Raw genomic sequence first — 23,892 nt, 5'->3', positions numbered from 1 at the left:
GACAGATCACTTAGATGCAGGTAGGATTCATTGTACCAAGCTTTTGTATGATTTTGTATGTTAAAAAAATAAGGGTAGGATTCTATGCAGATTCTTTTTAAAATATGTATTGTCATGTGAGGTACTTGTCTAAGTTCTTATCATAGTCTTTGGAGGTGTTATCAGAGTATAGAGAGAGGGTCACCTCACTAGCATCGTTACTTCTCAGATGCAGCAGTTCTGGATTGTCTTTATCAAATTCCACCTGCCATTTTAGCAAACTTAGTGACTTAAGCAATCCAGTCTTTCTGGAGTTCACTTATTCATTTTTCAGATCATTTAGGAATATTTGTGAGTATCTCAAATACAATGAATTTGAACATAAGAGTCCATGAATTTGTCCAGTGAATTCTTTCTTATGTGATGAGTATTCATTTACTGCTGTATTACATGTTTTATTTTTATTTTTATTTCTTGAGTGAAATGAAGTCTTTTCCCTTTTATTATAGAATGGCTTAATTTCTGTGAAAAGCTCTGGGGAAATTAAAATAGAATGTAATAACCAGGTTTGCTTTATCTACCCGTTTGTTTACAGGTTCGAGAAACTCAGATCTTTAGAAAATCCATATTGTTTTTCCCCAGTGTATCATACTTACTTGTATGTCTCAGGAATACTCTTCTTTTTTAAGATGGACTTCTTAGCATGTTCTTCCCTGGTTTCCCATCAAATGTTTTTTTCAGTTGAAAAATACCATTACAGTTGCTACCCTTCTGTTCTCTATATACTTTTCTGAAGTCTAAGACTATGTAAAGGAAAGAATGGTGAATCACATTGCTAGTGACTGCAGACCATGAAACAAGCCAACCAGAAAGTGAAAGGCATGCTTACCTTATAACAATTTCACGATAAGGTTCACTGTTTCCTTTCTCCTTCCCATTTAGTGAGTCACAGACAGAAATGCAATCACTTCTGACCTGTCTTCTCTTCCCAAATGTTTTATGTACACTCCAGTTTTCAGTAAAACTACCTGCATTCTTCTGGTGCTAGCAATCCCTTTGCTGTGTTTGACTTCATATTCTCCCTTGTTTCATCATTTATTCTGTACACAAGCAAATAGACTCCCACTTTGTATCTGTTAATGAGCATTTCTAGTGATGGTGTAAGTATGTAATGCTTTGACTTTGCTGCTTGGCAATATCAAATCAACAACAGTGAAAAAAAATCAGAGCAAGTCTGAAGAAAGGAATGTTTAACCTCCAAATGCTTCTTTAGACATTTTTATGGGCCTAGTGGTGTACATCACTAGAAACTTCACAAGACTGAATGAAGCAGAGAAATGTCATCATCCTAATCCATCTTCCAGTGACAGGATGGATATTGTCTCACTTCCTCTTCCTAATTCCAAGGCAGATGCATTTGGTTTTCTCTGTAGTCAATGGAGAGAAAACAGACAACCCCTAACAGATGATCTAGTCCCTAGTTTTAGGTACCTTTTTTAAAGGAAAATTAATTTCTTAGGGTGCTGATCTCACTTCTCTGACTACAGAGGGAGACTGCATGACTCCCTTCACCAGCTTTCTCAACCTCCAGCTAGTAAGAATTTGACTCCCAGTAACTAAATGCAAGAAGAAGTGAAACACACTAAATATAATAACTTTCAGATGTGTAGCAGAAGGTAACTTGAAAAAAATCAGTGCAAATATTTTCATATTCATTTGAGAAAACTCAGCAAAATCAGATTAAAAACTCAACTAGATGAAAGCATGTATGCTCCTAACTGCAGTCACAGAACATTTTTGACCCATTCTAAATATGCTCTCAAACCATGTTACTGGGACTGAAAGATCAAAATACTAGTATTTAGCCATCTAAATATAGGTGTCTGCATGTAAATGTAAAGTGGGATAAAGAGGCCAAAAGATAGACATCTAACATCCTTTTAGATTTCCTTAGATACCAGAGACAACTTTGTAGTCACGCAGATGTAGCATAGAACCTACTGGAGACTTGTGCATTTTCAGAATGTCAGCTGGACATCAGACAGGATGCTGTAAATCATCTCAGCTCACATCTATCTATCTAAACTCCCACTAGAGTCAGAGGTATACACCTTGATTCAGTTGCCTGCACTGAAGTGTCATGTCATTTTGGATGCCTTAAGCACCCTGCCTGGCCAATACAGGTGATGGAGGCTAGAGAGCGATTCAGTGTCTGAGGGTGTCCAAAATAAGGATGTTCCCTTTCTGGATGGATATCAGTAGGCCAGACAGGATATACTAGAACAAATCAAGTGGTGCTCAGTATGTGTCTGGACAACTGAATCAATCCTGCCTGGTCTTGCAGTGAGGCTACTGAAAAGCAACAGGTCTACCCTGTATCCATTGCCAAATCTTTACCCTTGTGGAGGCATCAGATGCCACAGGATTTCTGAGTTGAAAATAAAAGTCCTATATAAAAGCACCCACCTATTACTAAAGTTAAAGTTCCCTGTTCACATCCAAGTACATAGATGCTTTAAGTTACATCTCAGCCACAGGTTAAGTGACCTTTTTTTATTTTTTTTTTCTGAAAATCCATTTGAATTTCCCTATGTTTTTTAAAACCTGTTTTAGTGTAAAGGCACAGAAAATAGTTATTTTAAACAAAACCTCTCATTCTGAGAGCATCAGAGTACAATTTATAACAATAGGTAAAATGTCTTTCATCATTACCCACCCCCTTAGCTTTTTTCCCAAAAAAAGTATTTGCCATTTTCAAGTTGAATTCAGTCACTTGAGCTTTCCTGAAACTCTCATTTTGTCTGTACTTGTTAATGAGTGCTCCCATACAAACCAGCCATTCCTCCCTCAGGAAACAAAAAATACCTCACCTGCAACAAGGGGTTATTCAGTGTTTGCATGTTTCATTTTCATGTGCCTTGGCATAACATCTAATGTAGTGCTGCAGAGAGCAGCAAGAATGATATTTCTCTATGAGAGGGGACTAATGAGGAGACAAGGGTGTACAAAACATGGGCAGAGGCAGTCACCTCACCAGCAGGGTACAGTTCTGTGGCACACACAAAAAGGTGAGCAGAACAGGGCCAGTGGCATTAGCAGGTTCCTTTGGGGGCCAGTTACCATCTGATAAACACAAGGTGACAAGTCGGGTCCAAGGTCCATCCAGGAAGCCTAGAAAGAGGTCAGGAAGAGCAGGTGACAGGGCACAGGACTGCTTACAACAGCGCACACAAGTGGGAGGAGAGGTGAAGGAAGATCATCCAGTCCTGAGCTTATGTAGAGCTCCTGAAGCTATGGGCAGAGGGTGAAGGTCCCAGATGAGGCTGCTCATGGCATCTGTGCTCGCTTGAGGCCCTGATAAATTCCAGCTTTCAATTTCTGAGGGAATTCAGCTGGCTTAATGTAGGGTAGGATTCAGTCTGAAATCAGATGTTTAAATTCAGGCATCTAAACTCAAAAGGTAAAATAGTTTCACAATATTTGGTATTTAGATTGTCAATGAATAGAATGTATGAAGTGGTTTCATTTCTACTAAAGATCATTTCCCATAAATCACAGATCTGGCTGAATCCAGGGCTGCTCATGGGTAGTCTGAGCCCCCCTTACACAACACCAAGTCTATTAGGTAGTGCCCCTTTCCCAGTTCCCTGCTCCTGCCATGACTCTGTGTTCAAATTACCACAAGTGGAAAATGTAAAGAAGACCTAAATCTAGAAACAGCCATCTCATCTCCTGTTACCATGGACTGTGTCACAAGCATACATAGGATATACAATTCTTTTCTAATGTATTGTTTAAGGATTTGTCTTCAATAAACATGTCCCAGTGAATAATGCAGGGAGAGTGAGAACTGTGTAAACCACAGGTCAAATCCTCTGCAGAGAAATTAGAGAGTCTGAACTGGCCACAAAGAAAGAGCCTAAGCATTTGAAATCTAATCTTCTTTTTACTTCATCAGGGGAACAACATCATGTCTCAAACTGCTCAAAGGGTTAAGAAGCAGGAGAGCAGTTTATTTAGAACAACATTACCAACAAAACATATGAAAGGGATTTTATAGTGAGCTGCAACTATTTCTATTTAGCTTTCTATATGCTAAATAGTTGTATATAAGTACATAGTAATATGGGAAAGTGAACACTTAGTAAAATATGGTCACCCTGACAAATGAGTCAGCGAGATAATGAGAAACTTCCTTTTAAGGGACCTTGAAAGATGATAGGAAACTTTTGTCGTAAGAAGCCTTGAAAGATAACAGGATATCCATCCATTAATTATGGCATCTGCAAGGATCCATCTGGTTGGAGCCAGTTTTGCGGTTACTGGCTGAAGTAACTCAGAATTCTGGGATAAAGGTGAAGAGCACATGGTGAAGAAGACCATGAGCCTTCCTCCAAAAGACCCTGGCCCACGACCACCGCATGGCAGTACGCATGTGGCAAGAGGAGGAGACTTAGGATAATGAGTTACCAGAAACAATTATAATAATTGCATCTATTCTTAGAACTAATTGTAATAACCCAGCCTATACTAATGAATATGCATGTTTTTGTATCATAAATGATGCCTGCTTCATGATACTGTGTTCAAGCTCAGAGGAGCGATCCCCCTTGCACCCAGCGCTGCAATAAACATACCTGCTTTATAACTCTTTGTGAGTTGTAAAGTTTGTTTCCGCACATCAGTAGCTGTATATAAATATATAGTATATTTATAGATACACTTCCAGGTTTTATTCAGATATAACAATGAGCTTCTATTTGCATTTGTTTTTTTCCACTCTGAAGTTGTAGAAGCTTCTTTAAAAAAGAATATCTAATAAGACTCCTGATTTATATAAAGGGTAAGGGGTGTGGTAATAGTAGGGGAAAAAATTAGGAAGGAAATACCCACAGGTGAAAAGATGTGATCATATGGTACAGATTAGGAATTAGTTGTCTTGCAAGAAGGGTGGGTAGACAGCACAACAAGATCCAAAAAGCCCAACACTCCAGGTCCAGAAATCAAGGAGAGGCAAAGTGTTGCTCTACTTTCATCCTACACAGCAGCAACACTCTTCTACAACAGAGCTGAACTAAACTTTACTGAGAAAATATTGAATAAAAATTTGCAGTTTGGATGAGAGATAGACAAGGTAGTCCCTTCAAATAATCAACTAGGGAGTCCAGTGGGTGTATACATGTGAAAATGATGCATTCATAGGCAAGTCTTCAACACATTTCCTTCTCATATCCCCAACCTGTATGCTTGTAATGCAAAGAAGAACAAGGAAGCATCACTGTCCACCAGCTCCTAGCCAGAAATGAAAGAACACACTCATGTTTAACTCCTCTTTCTGGGGTTGAGGAAGCATGAAAAGAGTTGATGGCTAACCTGCCAGCCAAAGGAGTAACCCAGTTCTTAAATCTCTGCCAATGTAGATGAGTCTATTTCTCTGTGATCTCTGTAAAAATACCTGGAGTGGAAAGTTGATCTGGTTTGTGAGGATATCTGGTTAGCAGCTATACAGCATTAAAAAGGCAGGGGTAGGGAGAGACAGATAAGAGGAAATTAAGGAAATGTAATAAATTTCCAGACACACAAACCCTAGTGAGGAGATAGCTGAGACAACAGAAGCTACTAGAAGTCACCGTGGATGTTACCTGAAGAAGCCTGGAAACTGCTGTGATAACTGCTGCACCTCCTCTAGCTGCTTGTTTCTGTGTTCTACTCACCCTGCCGATGCTGGGAAACCCACATGAGAATGAAAGTGTGCCCTTTTTGCAGAAGGTGTTGGAGAAGGCTGGTGCATGATACTGACTAGATATAATCTGTGGGATTTGGTGGGGTGGTATTGATCTTTGAAGGACAAGCCAGTTCATGCATCTAAGGTAAGCTACGCAGCTGCAGTAGGCTTTTGGTCTTGCACAAGAAAACCACTTTTGAAGGGCTGGAGGAAGTACAATACCAAAAGGGATTTTGAAAGAGCAACACTGTTCAGTGTCTAATGATGGGACATAACAAATCTTCACAGGTTGCAGACTGCATAATTGGGAAGGAAAAAAGCACAGCTGGAGGAAATTGCTGCTTGAATTATCAATGGTAAATTCAAGTGCATTAGACAGAACTCCACCCCCAGACTCTAGTCCCTTGAAAATCAAAAAAGCAGCACTGTGGGCTACTGAAATTGGTAAATTGCAGAGGCTAGGAGGTGATAGTGAGTATGTGCATCTGTTCCTGCAAGCACATTTAGCTAATAGGAATACAGACACCCTTCCATTGTGGAAGGCTCACTTGAATGGCATAATAGATATTAGGATTTAAAATTATTGATGTCAGATTTTTATGCTTAAAATGTTAGAGGAGAATATATCATCCCAGATCCACCAGCCTGGGAAAGGCAAGGCTGCTGCTGCTCCATGTCCCCAGGTCTAACCAGTAGAGTGTCTGAAGATGTGTTCCCAGCAGGTGTACACACAAACTCACTCATGTATACTACATATATGCATATATATATATATATATAGGTAGATACACATATATTAATGGTGAGCCACACAGATCACAGACAGACACTCAGAGAACTCACACAAACACAGGCAGCATCAACAGCCTCATCCTGCTCCCCTCTCTGCATGGACAGAATGGAAATGCACCAGTGAGAATATATACATATATAGATAAGTACAAGGTGGATCCCTTCAGCAGCTGGTCTCAGACACTCAGTCTGCCCAATAGCTGACCCCTGGATCCCAGTGTCCACAGTTGCTGGCATCTGGACATAGAAGCCCCTGAGGCCACAGCCCTACTCCGGTTGCTGGTACAGACTGTTGCAAACACATACAGATCTGCCTCTCCAAGTCCCATTAGCTGACCCTGCTGTGCTCCCACCTCTATAGACCCACAGGCATTCTCACACCCAGACCCCACTGGAATTCCCCATGTCCCATAGCTAACCCTCCTGTGCTCTCACTCCTGTAGACAAACAGGTGCTCTCATATCAAGAGCTGCCCTTAGAGACCCTCTCACCCCCTTCCTTTCAGGCCTCTTAATCTAGTCACCAGCTCATCCAGGTTGATTTTCCTTAGCTATCACACACTCACTTGCACACCTGAAATCACTCATGTTGCTGCTCCATGGACACATGGACCTTCTGACCCATGGTCTGGCTCCAGGTGCTGCACTCAAACCCTCATACACATACGTGCACACTGAATAGGGACCTGTTGCCCAGGACAGATTCAGAAAGGATTTTTATAAGAAGACAGGATAGACTGTGCTGATCAGGGTAGGACACGGCACGACATATGTGCTGACAAGTCAACTATTTACACAAGACTGGCCCTTTTTAATCCCCTTTCCCCTCTATTTTCCCACTGTTGTTCCTCCCCAAATCACCTAGCCCCCTCCCTTGTCCCACCTTGATTCCCCCACCAAGTATTCCATAAATTCTGTATGATCCCAAACTGCTTTCGCCTGCATTCCATAATGTGTCCCAGTGCTAGGCAGCAATGCCCCTTAGTCACAAATGGGATCTAGAAAGCTGCTTCTGATGACTCATGGTGGTGGGTGTCATACTGGGTCACTGGGGCTGATGGCTTTACTGGGACAGCCCTGGGAAGGGCCTGGACATGGCACTCCTGCCTCAGGAGTCCTTGATTTGGGTTTCCACCACCACTGTGTGTATATGTGCTCCTCTGGGCTTGTTGGCCCCTGTGATGGGCCTGGGCACAGCTCTGCAGGTTATTATGTGGGCTCCCTTCCTGCTGTTGTCTGCCTCAGCTCCTTTGTGGTTGTGCAGAGGAGAAAGGTCACAGTGTACCACCACCAACCCACAGCTTCTACTCAACAACACTCTTACATCTTCCCATGCCTATATCAATGTGTGCAACATGTACTTCTCATATCACAATGTTAAAATACCATTAGCAATGAGTACACACATATAATGACTATCACACAGTCCCCATAGTGTTTCTTGCATTTTATGCTGTAAAAATACTAAAGAACTGAACCATGGGGGCCCTGTCCAAGAGCTATACATTAGTGATTTGTAAAATCCTCTGTAGACAGTATTTGCTCTGAAGGATGTGAATGCTGACTGATTGCAGCACTTGGCTGTTGGACCAGTCAGTGGTGTCTAGGTAGATGCATTTAGGAAAATGCAACTAGTAAAACATAATTTATTATACATTTTCATATGTGTATACATACCTATATATACACCACTATGTAAAAATACATATGTATATGTATGTAGGTGTAGAAATCTACATAGATCTATAGTCTCTCTATATATACCTACATGTATGAATCACCTCTTTGTACTTTAACGCTGGTCTGTACTTCCTTACAATAGAAATACATTTATGATTGCTTTACTACTGCCAAAGAAATTGGAAAGCAAAAAATTCTGCCTTTGTGAACTTTATCTGTTAGATATCTCAATCTAATCTAGCCACTCTGGATGGATTACTGTAACCACAAATGACCATCTCGGATAACAATGTTAGCTGTCTTTGTTATGTCAGAGATGAGAAATAGATACTCCTAAAGAATGATTCCTCCGTTTATCTTTGATATGTAACTTACAGCAGGATTTCCCTCCAGAAGTGGCTGTTTTTTTTCCCATTATCCATAAAGAGATCATTCTTTGATTGACTTAGACTTGAAGGTCCAATTTTAGGCAGTTAAAATTCAGTAAGAGTTGATCTTGTGGAGACAACTTACCCCAGCTAACATCTGTAAATGATGGGAAAGCAAAGCAGTTGAGAATCCTGAAAAAGGTTGTATATCATTATGTTTCTTTTTTATTTTCCTTCCTTTTTCTATCACAGTGGTAAAAATATTACAGAGTAAATAATAGTGATTTTTTTGTTTGCTTTTTAAAACATGGAAAATCTGGAAATCTATGAAGAGGGTGACTAAATAAAAATGTATCGGACCTATGCATAGGCAGATACACTTTTGCAAGATTTGGGATAATTATTCAGATGTCATTTAATTCAGGACAATATTAATTGTGTTTAACTTTACAGATTGTCTGAAACTTCTGAAATTGCTACTGAAAAAAATGACAGTGTTGTGAGTCTTTCTGGTAGCATCTTTCTGTCAAAAGCTCTCTGTAGTGCTTCCTTTACCTCGCTGTTCCTGAGGCTGTAGATGGTGGGATTGATTATTGCTGTAATGGCTGTGTAGGAAAGCGGCACAAGCTTTTTGTTATTTGGTGAGAGTCTTGACATGGGATGGATTAAATTAATTAAGCAAGTTGTATAGTAAAGGAGAATAACAACCACGAGATGAGCAGCACGTGCAGAACATCCTCTGCCTGCTTTTAGCCACGGACATCTGGACAATGGTATAGATGATGTAGAGGTAGGAGATGGTGATTAGGATAAATGACAGCACCATGATAAGCAGCATGGCAATGAACACCAGAAGCTCAAATATATAGGTATCTGAGCACACCAATCTCAGGGCAGGTGAGATGTTACAGAAGAAATGTTTGGCTTGGTTTGACTTGCAGAAAGGCATGCTGAATAGCCAGCCAGGGAGCCCAACTGTTACAGGGAATCCAGAAAGCCAAGCTACTGCTGACATTTGCCTACGTGTCTTTTTGGTCATGATGATAGCATAGTGTTGTTGGTGGCAAATTGCTACATACTGGTCATAAGCCATGATCACTAACAGGAAACACTCAGGCATGATAAAGAGTATGATCAAGTTCAACTGCAGAGCACAAGTTGTGAAAGAAGAGGTCTTCCTTTCTGACAACAAACTTATCAACGTATTTAGCACAATATCTAAGATGTAGCAGATCTCAATCAAAGGCAAATTTTTAAGAAAATAGTATATGGGCACATGAAGGGCAGGGTCAACAGTTACACTGAGGACAATGACAATGTTTCCCATCATTGTGTCTGTGAAGACCAAGACAACTACCGCAAAGAGTAAGAGCTGGAGTTGAGCAAGATGAGTGAAACCCAGAAGGATGAAGTGAGTTACTCTTGTTATGTTTCCCAAATTCAGATCTTCCTCATTCTCCATCTGAAGAAAGAATAAACCCAGAAGTTAATCCCCTATGATGATGTTGCAGATTGGTGTATTCAGAAATTAACAATGGAATGGATGATTGTAGTTCAAATAGCTTTATAAGACAGTCTTAGGGAAATACCAATATTTTTTACTTCAAACGTCTAGATACTCATTTACAGCCTGACACACAAACATATTCAGAAGCACACCCCCAAATACCTTTCCATATTAAACCACTCACATAAACAATCAGTTACAGACATGCAGTTATATGTACACACATGCAATCACACAGAAACACAAGTGTATTTATGCATCTGGATACAGAATCCCCACTTTCCCTTCCATCCTCCTCATGCTTACATCTAGAGGTCAATCAACACACTCACTCTCAAGAGTAACAGAAGCAAATACATAACCCCTTTGTGTTCATATCTATAGGAACAACCAATACTATAATACTATTGCTCAGCATGAGCATTACCTTTCCCCTTAAGTAGTCCTAATGAAGATAGCTTGGTTGCAATCTATATAGGATGTGGGAAGAAAATCTCTAAGTTGTCTTTCCCTTCCACTTTTAGCCCCAAACAACATCCCATCTTTCATTATGCTGAAGATGCCAGTGGTGAATCATGTTTTTTGGGTAAAGTTCTGAACCTCAGAATGAGACCAAAGGGCATGTTGAGCTATGGGATTGAGGAAGAAAGAGAGATAGAGATGTCCACTGCCAGTATCTGCAAGACACCCTGATTCAAGCCACATGATAAGGATATGCTAATCTTTACTGCAGAACTCTTTTTTTCCTCAATATTTTATTAGTATGAAAATAATGATTACTTTTTAAAATTTTCATTGCCATTAAACTTGACTGGGTATTTTGGGGATTTTTTAATACTTCTTTTTAAAATAAGAGATAAAAGGATTTTCAGTTACTTGAAAATGGTTTCTAATGTCTTTTTACCCTTTGCTGTCTTTCCCACATGTTGTATGAGAGAAGGGGAAAAACTAAAATTAAATATTTTTTTCTTTGCATAAGACAGCTGAAGATGAAAGTTGTATTTGTTTTAAAACAGAATGTTTTCTGAAAGAAGGAAACTAAGAAAAGGCCAAAGCTATGTAGAGAAATGTTAAGTGCAGAAATGTGAAATGACATTTCACACTGCTATCTATTTTCCAAGAAAAATATATCACAGCTTTTCCTCATTCATTTGTGGTCTTGAAAGAACTCACCATATTAATTCATTTAACATTTCTTGGTGGTTGAGTGTAGCTGGTGTAAAACATCATCAGACTTTCATTGTGCCACATTCAACAACTTTTATTAAACTACATGTGATTTTCCTCTTCATCTTTTATACATCCCTTGTTCTTGCATTTCAGCCTTCTCAGTAAATAACCCTGGCTACACCTGAAAAGCTCTAGATTGTCTCATGACTCATGTTATTTCTCTCTTGGGAGAAAACCTGGCATCTCCTTTCATCTAGCTGCTCTTCACCATTTTCAAAGTAACTCCCTTAGCACTTTTCCTAGAGGCATTTAAAATTGTGATTGTGGGAGGATCTTTAGAGTACTGTTTATTTTTAGACAACAAGAAAGTTGTATAAAGCCAAAGAACTATCTTGAGAGTAGAATATTAAGGAGAGAAAACATCTAACTTCTGATTTTTTGCCACTTATTTGCCACTCCAGAATGGTAAGCATCTCATATGGGTCCTGTGTCTTATCTACCAACCCTGTTCTGTTGTCCCAGGTGTCACAATGTGTCTAAACTGGCAATAGGTGCCTTTGTTAGGAAAATGAAACTTGCTGTACCTATCTAGATCTTATTCATAGACAACAGAGTCACAATACAGGACACAGTTTCTTGACTGATTGAACAGGCATACAAATATATCCTATAGGCACTACACGAAGTAGATGTCTGAATATGTGACTCACCTGCGTAGAAAATGCCTCCTGTTACCTATTTTCTATACACTCTAGCTATCTATGCCAGTATATGTAGCAATAAGAACTCTCCTCCAGGCTTATTGAAGAGTAGCTCAGGTCATCATGGCTAGCATAAACTGTTCTTCCAGGAACAGAGAAACTCTAGTCATGTCAGTGTACAAGACAGATAAAGTACAGATGAGCCTGTTCTCTGGGACCAGACAGCTACACACAGCCTCACTGACTGTGGTGGTTCTTTGACTAACAAGCCCTTCCTGTAAAGGCATGCTACCATAGAACAAGCAGAAGGATTTGACCCGCCATGAGACAAAGCAGGAAAAAGAAGGTAAAAGAGATGGATACAACAAAAGGAAGAACAGTAAATAGAAGGTCATAGAGAGAAATGTCAGGGAGAACCATGACTGCACATCATCATCCTCCCTTACTCTTTCTTAGTTTTGTAGTTCAGTCAGGCAAAAGACGTGGCCATGGCACAAGTTTGGGATTGTTGTTACAGATTCCTTCCTTGGCATCCACAGGAGCATTAGGGATGTTCTGAACCACTCAGCTAGGGAAGAGCAATGGTTCTATGCAATCACCCCTTATTTACACTCAACACTTACACCGTGAGCCAGAGACAACATCCTGTCTTGGGGGAAGGTGACAGCAGCAGAGTCCAATGGCCTCACTATCACCCGGAAACATAGGCTTGTAAGAAAACCCTACTACCCTCAACCCTCTTGTCAAGGCTGTCAAGTGATGTCTTTGCAAGGATGATATCATCCCACTGCTTGAAAGATGGTGGCAATGAGCAGAATTCCCAAATGACTGGAAAAAGAAAAATTTCACACCCAGTTTTCCAAATAAGCAAGAAGAACGCAAGAAACTATCTAATTCTCCAGCAAGATTATGGAGCATATATTCATGGAAGCCCTATCCAGGCACAGAAATGACGAGAAAATGATTTGGAACAGTCAGCATTGATGACTCAATGGAAAATCATGCCTGAGTAGCCTGGTTTGCCAAGAAAATATGTTGGAATTTCTTAAATTAGCCATTTTACTTTGAAAATGCAAAAAACCTCACAAAAAGGCCAATCTCCCAAACTCAACAAAACTAAACAAAAAAACCCCTATGGTTTCTTTGTGACTCTCACACAGAAACAGGCCACAGTTTCCAGTCCAGAATGGCTCAAATTCATCCTACCTGTACCATGAGGATTATAGAGTAAACTGTTCTCTTCTCCATGTATGTGTTACCTCAAGTGGCAGCTATTTTGCTCTCTCCAAATGGAAAACCAAGGTAGAAATAGCATCTAGACAGCTAACCTGAATATGTATCTAAGCACCACACAGCCATTTCCTCATTTTCTCTCCTCAGCAGAATGGGGGAAAGAATTGGAAGAGAAGTGATAAAACTTGTGGATTGAAATAAAGACAGTTTAATAGGTAAAGCAAAAGCTTCCTGTGCAAATAAATCAAAATAAGGAATCCTTTCACTACTTCCCATCAGCAGGCAGGTGTTTAGCCATTTCCAGGAGAGCCATCACACGTAACAGTTACCTGGGGAGACGAACAAAATAACTCTGAACATCCCCCACTTCCTCCTTCTTTCCCCCAGCTTTTACTGCTGAGCAAGATGTCATATGGTATGGAATATCTCTTTGGTCAGTTGGGGTCAGCTGTCCTGGCCCTGTCCCCCCCCTTTCTCTTCTGTGAGAAGCAGAAAAAGCATTGATGCTGTGCAAGCACTGCTCAGCAATAGCTAAAACATCATTGTGTTATCAATACTGTTTTTGTCACAAATCCAAAACAGAACACCATATGAGCTACTATGAAGAAAATTAACTCTATCCCAGGCAAAACCAATATAACAATGCGGACAGTCTGAGGAGCAGTGCCCTCAAACAAAACAATTGGCAGTTTGGGCAAGTTCTGAGAATTCCTTTGAATTGTTTTTTTTTATTAAATCCACGTGGGAGATAGAGTGAGGTCCATCATGTTAACAGTGCATATGATCGTAGCCAATTATCTGCTGCAAGATGATTGCTTTTCTGGTTGTACATAGGAATACAATGACATGTAAACGCCAGGAAAGACCCCAGTAAGTGTGTATATGGTCATTTCCATAACTTTCTAGACTTCATTGACTCATTAAGTTGGGGAGGAATTTATGTACCTTGAAAGCCTGGTACCTTTTAAGTGATCTATAATGTATCCTTTGGCTTCCAGCTGCTGCTCTGGAAGGATGTGGTTCTTCTGTAAGTCCTATGTGTGACAAATCAGGTTGGGCAGGAGCTCTGATGTTCCCTGATTCACTCCCACTTGGAGCATGGCTAATTTAGATCAGATTCCTTAAGGCCTTGTCCAAGCACACTTTGATTGTCTCCAGTCATGGACATTCTATCATCATATCTGCTAGCTTTGGACCACTAAACTGATCTATGTGATAGAATGAAGTACAGATGGAAGAAAAAAGTCAGTCTGAAGGTTAAGGGACCCATGTTGGGACCCATATGTTGGTGTCCATATGTATAGATGTTGAAGGTCCTGTTATTGTCATTGGTGTTCTTAGATTGGATTCAGCTGACTAAACATAGGGTTCTAATGACACTTCTGGGTCTGTGGAATGATTGACGTGACGCAGAATATTTCAGCTTCTCCAGAAGGATGAAGGTTCCTTATGACTCCTGTGTAGTATCTGATTGTCTCTTGCAGATGTGTCAGATACCCAAGGTCAATTAGCAAGACACTGTACACTGCTTTCTAGACACTGGGCTTGTTCTTCTAAAGTAAGGAGAGAAAAAAATACCAACCATGACAGCAGCTATATCATACTGTTCTTTATATCTTTAAATTATTGTAAATTATTCAGAAACTTTGTCCTCAAAAGACAAAAAAATTGTTCTGCTTGCCACAAGATTTAATAAAATATGCAAAGAATAAAGTGGTTTTAGTTAATTTATTGTGTATTTACTTCAAAATCAGCAGCACCAAAACTGACCAGGCAAGCCAGAAGAAAAATGAGCTAGCATCAGTGAACAAACTCATAGATAATGTATGAATCTAATGAGTAAAATGAGCAGATATTTGTCTTATACTGTATGCTACAAACAAACAAACAAAAAAGAAAATAAAAAAGAATAAGAAAAACAATTAAGATGATAATGGAAATAGCAATCAGAAGTAACGTAATTGCTGGTCTGAGTGCTCAACAATGCAGAGTGAAAGACAAAAGAAAATAGAAGAGGCAAGTTTAAGGATACAGCATCCACCAGGATTCATTTCAGCTTACTGTGATAACTGATTGGAAGTGTTCTTCAAGCAATAATTTTATAGTACTGTATCTTATTCTGGTTTTAACAACAGATTTGGTCCTACTTTCTTCATACTCATCTGTTAGGTACTTGTAGATAGTAATAAAGTTCTTTTGAGCCTGCTTTTGTTAGGATTCAACAAACTCACTGATGAAGCAGCCATAAAGGCAACACAGTGATAATGGAAAAATACTGACAGAGAAGGACATCTGCTTGGCTGGGAGGCTGGGACATCCTTGATATGCACAGCTCAAAGATCAAGATAGAACAAAGAACAAAGAAACCACAGTAACAAACTGAACTTCTAGGAAAGCAGAAGTCAGCAATAACTGTTCCACGAACTGGTGTCCCAATTAAATATCTGCACTACTTATGCCCATTTATGTATCTACACCAAAGATATAAAAATATCTCACTATCTACCCAAAACGAGCTCCTCTGTGTGAGATCTCCTGGACAGATCAGACCCTCGTCTGGGATGCTTGGCTGACTCTGGACTCCGTGACACGGATTATCTTTGAAGTGAGATTTGTCTGTCTATTGACACCACTCCTGGGAGTTGTTTGGTGAGTGCCATACCCGTAATACCTCGAATATACATGTATAGGTGTACATATAGTTAATGATTATAAATTTATACTTGCTTTACTAGTGACAATTTTGTAGTAAGTTACAACATATACTTGTTTTACTAGTAACGATTTGCAATAAAGTAATGAATGGAAACAAAACTTCCATGTCCTTGTGTATTACGGAATCCTACGAATCCATGGTTACAGTCTTTACAGCCCTACAAGTCAGGTAACCCTCATGGATAGTGACCGTGACATTCACTGATGTCAGAAGTAGGGTGCTGTAAACACACAGGTCATGGAGAAGGCTGTAGAAGAATAGCTAAAATGCAAGAGAACAAGAAATGGAAAATGCTAAAGTGACACAGGAAACAGATCACTGAAAATTGTCTTGACTGGAAGACACTGTGAACAGAATTTCAGAAGTAGCAGGAACTTCCAAACATAAAGCAAAGAAAGGCAAGGGACCCTTCACTGGGCTTCTCACAGAGACATTAATGGACACTGATATGTTATAAAAGGTGCTGAGCTGTGAGTTCAGGACACTGAACAGTGAGCTAAAGATGCAGAGGCATAAGTTTTGAATCTCTTGGAAAAAGATGGAAAAAACCAACAACTTCAGTGGTTAGAAACTAGTGGTAGACCTCTGGCTTTGAAAAAGCTAGAGAAAGTGTGTACCCACTCAGTCTCAGAGGGTGAGATTATTCAAAAGATCTATGCACTGGGAGTTGATGAAGAGAAGGATGATTCTGATCTCGATTATGACAATGGGCCTTTTGCCCCCAACTTAGCCACACTGCTACCTGAGCCTGATCTGTATGAGGTGACAGGTGCAAACCCAGTGGCCCTCTTGGACCCATTTATTAAAATTGGCACGATAAAACCTCCAGCCCCTGCCAGACAGCCACAGCAGGCACCCCCCAGCCCCACCTCAGGTTGCTATGATCACTGTGTCATACAATGATGAAGAAGCTAAGGCACGCGTCCTTACAGTATGGGAAGAAGCCAAGTGAGTGAAGATTGGTTAGGATGGGTGGTGTCACAGTTCTGCTGCAGCCATTATATTTGACTGGAATGAGGCTAGTCAAATATTCTTGGGAGGAGGGATATTTCTTCAAAACTACAAGGTAGGGACTGGACAGAACACCTTATCTTTGTTATCTTCAGTATTACGTGATCTTAGACAACTTCAAGGAACACGAGGTTATAACCCTCCTTAGAATACTCCTGACAGACTAGCTCAGTGAATATGGGTGCTGGCTGCCCAAAATGTGCTTAATGAGCAAGGCACTATACCCCAGCATATGATGTCCATTATTGATAGCAACAGCAGGAAGGAAGTCAAAGCTATTGCAAAACGCAATACGTGGGAGACCAAAAAGCCTGGCCTGGAGGTTACACAGTGGAACACATGACTGGAACACCATGATGTCTCAAAGGCTGCAGAGATGGACAGATTTTATGGGAATCCCTGAGAAGGTGGTAAGTCAAAAGGAAGGGTGAGTAAGGAAGATCCAAATGTCAAAGGGAGGTCGGAATAGTAAGAATGGGGGCAAAATATTCAAAGGCCCCCATAAAAGGAATTAATCTCATGCCAAAAGACACCCTGACAGAAAGGAGTGATATCCAGAACAGAAACATTTATGGGCCTCCCCACAAGGAATAGGGTTTATGATAGTCCAGTTAGACAGATTCCCTATACCCACATTACAGAAACTATAGGATATTTGTGAGAAGGACTGCAGCTGCAGCCTGAATGTTGGGAAGGTGCTAGAGGAAATTGCTGCATCTGCTGTTCCATCCCCATCTTTTGGAAAATAATGGAGAAACTCCCAGCTTCCAGGCCCTGAAGACCTGTCTAAAGTGGCTGAAATTTTTGGACTTAATATTAGTAAAGGTCCTCATATACCTTTGATGATAAATGATAAATACTCTGTCCCTTTTCTCATGGACACAGGTGCCTCAATACCCATCATTAAAGCTAAGGACACCCCTGGATTGATCCAGCTAACTCAAGAAAATATTTACATGGCATGGATTGCTGGAACTGTGGCAGGTGCACCTGCCCAATGAAAATGTGACTTCCCGACTGCTGAACCTTTTCTGTGCCCTTGTTCTCAGGGCTTTACAGCAGTTGGGGTCCTCAGCCAAGAGGGGCTGGGATTGACCACAGGTCAGATTCGGCTTGGGTATAAATGAGTCCCTGGGGGAGCCATTTGGAGCTCGTCCCTCCCGGAGCACTTTGCTGCAGGTAAGGCCTCTTGCCTTGGGCTGGGATGATGCCCAAGGAAACTCCTTGGGGTTCATTTGGGTTGGGAAGCTGCCCTGAGAAGTTCCTCAAGGTGGAGAGTCCATTTTTTTTAGGTGAGTGATTGAGTATTTTGGGTCATCATTAAACCCTAGGAGTTTGTGTGGTGATAGTTTTGTTCTCCTCTTATGGACATTTGAACCTGCTGTTTGTATGTTTGAGGATTGTTGGTTAATTGTGCTGAAAAATAATTTTTTTTTGCTGTTATTTAATTGTCTGAGAGTTTCTGCAACAGAGACAGACAAAAGCTCCCAGTAGCTATGATAAAGTTGAACCTGACAAATGGAAGAACGCGAAGACCCATAGTGATGGTAGGAACCTTAAATCTATTAGATATGGATATATTAAAATTCCAGACTGTAAGTACTGCATTAGGCACTGGGTGCCAAACCCTCAGATTCAAAAGCTCCGCAATCTCTATAGATAGACCAGCTGAAGGGTCTACTGCCCGTTATAGGCCACACCTGAATTACCCCAAAGTGCCTTGATTCATGTACGACAATATAGTATTAGTTGTAAAGACACACTAGCCATAACTACTCTTATTCAGGATTTAGAATGACAGGGTATTCAGAAAAACTCATTCCCTTTATAGTTCTCCTGTATGAACTGCTAGTAAACCTAATGGTACCTAGTTTTAGATAGTAAACTGATAAAAACAGTGGATCCCTACAGGCTGGCATCTCATCTATCACATATCTTGTTTTTACTTTAGAGCAAACAGCCCATCCTTGGATGTGCGTGTAAAAGATATTATTTTTATGGCCCCCTTAAAAGCTGAGGGTCAAGAAAAATTTGCTTGGGGTGGAATTCAGTGCACTTTTACTCAATTGCCTCAGGGATTCAGACATAGCCGTACATTATCAAATTAGGGTCTAGCTCAGGAGTTAGAACAAATCCCACTGGAACCAGGGGTCATAATATATCAATATAAAGATGACAGTTTAATTGAAGGGAATTCCTTCAATAATGTCCAAAGAATGCATTATTGCATCATTGTCCATCTGGAAGATAAGGGGATTACCATCTCTGAAGGATAAATGGCAGGGACCTAGCCAAATGGCTCTATTTTTAGGCATAACTTGACATAATGATATTTTCCCTCTCATCTTGCTAAGTTTCTGCAATTAGACAGTAAAATAAAATGTCACAGCAAGAACATATTGGGATTTCTAAGCCTCTGGAAAAGCCACTGGTGTTCCTGAGATATGTTACTAAGTTTTACTTGGAAAGCACATCTGTAGAAAGCAATATATTGCAGATTTTGAGAGGAAAAAGAGGCAAGAAGCCCCTTTTGATTGAGCATTAGGAGAATGAATGTTTTAGCCTAGAAGATTGTGGCCATAGAAAGGAAGAGAAGAGAGTATCATACCTGCTCCAATCTTTTCATACATGGTTAGAGAAAGAAAATACTAATGCATTCCTTTATATGATCTCTATACTACAATATGTTCTCTATGTTCATATGTTCTCTATGCTACAATAAAATTGAGTTCTCAATTCAAGAAAGAAAAAGGAAATCTTTCCAGTTGAAGGAACTGTGCAGTGTGATATGAAGGAAGAAAAAACGGTGTAGTCAAAGGATGATGAGAAATCTACTTCAAAAAGATGTAAATGAGCAACTGAATAACTGTCTTGCAGGGATTGTCATATCTGGCTCTTCATGAAGGCAGGAGATGGGACTAAAGAATGGATGGATTACACAAGATTCTGTAGTTGACTGAAGTGTAAATTTGCAACATCTCCAAGCCATTAGCCAATCTTAAAAGTGTAAGACTGACCCTACAATAAGAATCCTCAGAAGTATTTACTCTGGCATTTTGCTTGTCTCACTTTCAGCATTCATAAGTTACTTCCCTGTATTTGAGATTGTTACAGTCACAGAAATGCTGTCTGGAAAGAACTCCAGGGATCTTAACCTGGTATCTTTGTATCTAAAGCATGAGGTTAAACCTGCCTGTAGGGGTTCTTTTGGACAGTGGAAAGGAATAGATAGATCCAGAGTGGGTTGCACCTCCTCCTGAAGTCAGTATATAATATATCTGTGCTGTCTAGAGGAGAAACTTATTATGACTATTTTAAACATTAGGCAAATAAATTTAATGTCTATCTTCCACAGCTTATCTGCTTTCCTTCTCTCTCCACAATTTCTCTCATTTGCCATCCTTCACTGAATGAGCATTTTTCTTCATGAATACTTTTTTTTCCCATAAATTTATGCATGAAATAGCTGAAAACATATAAAAATATTCTCTCTTAAATGTGTGTTGCTCAGAGGAATGTATGAAATATTAACACATCAGAAAAAAACCCAGAAGCTTATGAGAGAGAAGAAATAGTTCATGCCTTCCTAAGATACACATGTATCAACCCAACCCCTGCTGATCTTAGGAAGGCACAACTTTTTTCATTTGAATGTGGTTTTGTTTGGCTTGTGGGTAATGAACCTATAAGTGACAGTGAGCAACATACATGACCTAACAGGTGATATGTTTGGGGATGTATGAGTTAGGATTTATCACACTGAAGAAAGCTGTTGCAGCAACTGGGATGATTAATAATAGCCTGTATTATATTTATAATAATTTTGAAGTCTTGCCTTTCTCTGTGGAGACTGACAGTAATCTTAAAAGGGAAAGGGGGGAAAAAAATTGTTTATGTTTTGAATATTTGTACAGTGTCTACCTAATTGTACCAAGCTAACAGTACAACCTTTGTGGTTGGTAACATACACACATGAGTGTGCAGATGAAAAGCCCTGCATTTAAAACATCACCCTGGCAATGCAGACAAAAGCAGTTGTTTCTCCTTTATTTTATTGATTCTTGCATAAAGTTTGAGGTTCTTCTGGTTAAATGTTAAGGGTGCGTGTCAAGTGTACAGTGTGCTTCTAAGAACCCTAAGGTCTCTGAGACATTTATGTGTGGCTGACACATGCCATAGGTGGAATGCACTCCTCCCTGGCATTGCAGCTGGAAGCCTGTTGCTCCAAGAGCATTGCAGTGGCAGAATGGTTACTTTCTGGTGGAACTGGGATTAGCTCCAATTAATTGCATTAAAATGCCTAAATCTCTCCATTGACCAGAAGGGGAGCCTTTCCAGCTCTTGGCATCTGCTTGGAGGACACATGAAATAAGGGAGGAGTCCTGGCTCAACAAGCCATGGCAGGATAATGTTGTGAGGGCACTGGGGTTAGGATTCATTTGCCCCATTCTGCTCTGGCTATTCACAGCCACTTGCTTTGTAACTAGTTAATACAAATGGGCATCTGCCAGAGGGCTGCTGTCACTTATGAATAAAATGGTAGCAACTCACCTTAATGTGATGATGTTGCTATTCATTAACAAAAGTCAAACTGAGATCAGGAGAGAACTTTATATAAATTGATATGTGGTGACTCCTCTGGGTTTTTTTGTGTTTTCCAGGTGAGTTTCCTTATATCATCTGCAATAAGTTTATAATTGCTCCCTCTTAAATAGTCAAGAGCAACAGTACCTCAGTGTATCATCTTTGATGTTTCAGTATTAGCCATATCCTAGTTCTTCTCCATGGTCCTTGAGTAGTCTCAGTGAGGTTTCTTTGTTGATTATAAGGTCCACTTAGGATGTCTATGTGATATGGTTCTCTAATGTAATTATACGAGCTTGCCTGTGTCTGACAGGTTAATATGTATTTAAAGGAGGGAGATGAGCACATTATCACTTGCTTGGCACCCTGCCTGAAACAATTGGAGTGAGCTTCTCGAGAAGGTTTATGCCTCTTCCAGGGAGACTCAGAGAAATCCTGGGGTCATTCAGCCCCTACACAGGTGTCTCACTGAATTACTGGACAGCGGTCAGGTTGAACATGATGTTCTCTGGTTATAATCCTTGTTGGCCAGAAATTCTGCTTCAGGCACTGTCCATTCCATGGCCAGGTAAAATCAGGGCTTCTCTTCCTGACCATATCCCAGCTGGTACAAACTGGCATAAGGTCCAAGGTCCATGTTACAGTGGTACAAATGGTTTGTGGTTTTCAGTAGAACCTAATTTTGTGAAATAGAGAAGTGGACGCATGACCTTTTTTTTTACAGATGACATCCGAGGCCTTGTTCAGTAAAAATGCTCTGTAAATGTTCAGAATGATTTTTGAGGAAAATTTTTTCTCTTGAGATCCAAGATTCTTTGTTGAAGAAACTCACGTAGGCAGGAAAAAAGCCCCAGAGATTGAAATACACACCAGCCCTTCTGTTGAATTATCACTATTCCAGTGTGGAAGGCATAGCAGCAATAAATTACTTAAAAGGTAGGATATACATCTCTGTTCACCAGATCTCTGTTAATAATCTGGTATGCATGTACATGTTAATGAGGAAAATCTGTTTAATATGTAATATCATGGAAAAAGCAATGCTATAGAGCTGTAGTTTCTTTCCTTCCAGCTCAACAATGACAGCTCCAAGGGAATCTCCTTAGCTAATTCAGACAACAGTTTTTGAAATACATACAATCAATTAAGGACATCAAGATCACTCTGTTGAGGTGACATAAGTATTATTCCCCACATGCTATCCTAGAATGTGGAGAAGAGCTTCTGGTCAGAAGAGGTATATACCATGTCTCTGTGTTCTTAGCTAATTCTAGGATAGTCTCCCACCTCCTACTGGAAAATTATGTGTTGTCCATATGACCTATTTCTCATCATTGTAGATTCTGAAAATAGTGAAAAACTTTGAAAAACAACATTAATCTGATAAAGACAGTGATTTTAATCACAATTTTTAAAGTTTATATTACAACATTTAAAACTTGACAAAGTTTGAAAGAATAGTAAAGATTAAATAACTGGACTTCATCTTGGGGAGAAATTTTAGTACAGAGTAATAAGGCACCAATTCACGTAACCATTGACTCTGTTATCTAATTGTCCTTCCTATATATCCATTTTAGTTACTTTTTCACTAAGTGCCTGACTCCAAAAAAATGATTTTGTTCACATAGAATCATTGAGATATTTATGTTCCTTACATAATCAAAGGATAAAAACAAGCATGCTTTTAATTTAAGATCTCTCAAATGAAAGCTCACTTTATCTGAATTATACATCTGTTGTTTTCCACTTATTATAGTTATGGACTGTACTGAGCACTTTACTGGGCACTCAGGATTCAGTCCGCATAGGCATTTTCTGAGACTGTGGGCATAAAACAAGAGACACCTGCATAAATGTCTAGTGCTTTTGACTATACAACTGGAAAGAAGTTTACTTGTGTCTTAGGCTCATCTCTAACAGTGGAAGGAGGAATTAGGTGGATATTGTTTTACACTGCTGCCACCCCAGCAGTTGTCTGTGATCATCAGATTATGATATGTACCGGTTGACAAAGTCTTCAATCTTTGTTATTAAGGTGGGCCCATACTTGCAGCTCAGAAAATGAGTCATGATACCAGGAAAAAAAATGAATATTGAAGCATAGCCACACTGAGACTAAACCTTTATTGGATAGCAGTAAAGATGGAGACTGATGGAGACCATAGGAACTGAGCAGGCACATAATGAATATTGCACTGAGCACTCAGCACTTACAGGGAACTAGAATATTGCCATTTGTTTTATATACACAAGCACACACACGTAAAACTATTTTTTATCTGTTTCTCAAGGTTAGATTGTTGACAGCTGGGTATTAGGCCAAAGGGATATTCAACCTGTCTCAGAAATCTTCTATTCTCCCCTTAGGAAGCAGAATGCTGGAAACTTGAAACAGATTTTTCATATACCTTGCCAGTCAGACTG

At 39.9% G+C, this 23,892-nt stretch overlaps 1 protein-coding gene across 1 annotated transcript; it reads right to left on the bottom strand.

Annotated features, from left to right (window-relative positions):
- Nucleotides 1-8,990: 8,990 nt before the first annotated feature.
- Nucleotides 8,991-10,005, bottom strand: LOC104366821 (olfactory receptor 10A7-like). The gene is given in 2 exon segments (XM_009973809.2): nucleotides 8,991-9,264; nucleotides 9,266-10,005. Coding segments are annotated over 2 exon segments (1,014 nt in total).
- Nucleotides 10,006-23,892: the final 13,887 nt, after the last annotated feature.

Source organism: Tyto alba, unplaced genomic scaffold, assembly GCF_018691265.1.
Source record: "Tyto alba isolate M040663 unplaced genomic scaffold, T.alba_DEE_v4.0 Super-Scaffold_12, whole genome shotgun sequence".
Lineage (NCBI taxonomy): Eukaryota > Metazoa > Chordata > Aves > Strigiformes > Tytonidae > Tyto > Tyto alba.
Note: the sequence above shows the minus strand (reverse complement) of the source record. Positions and strands in the feature narration are given on the sequence as shown.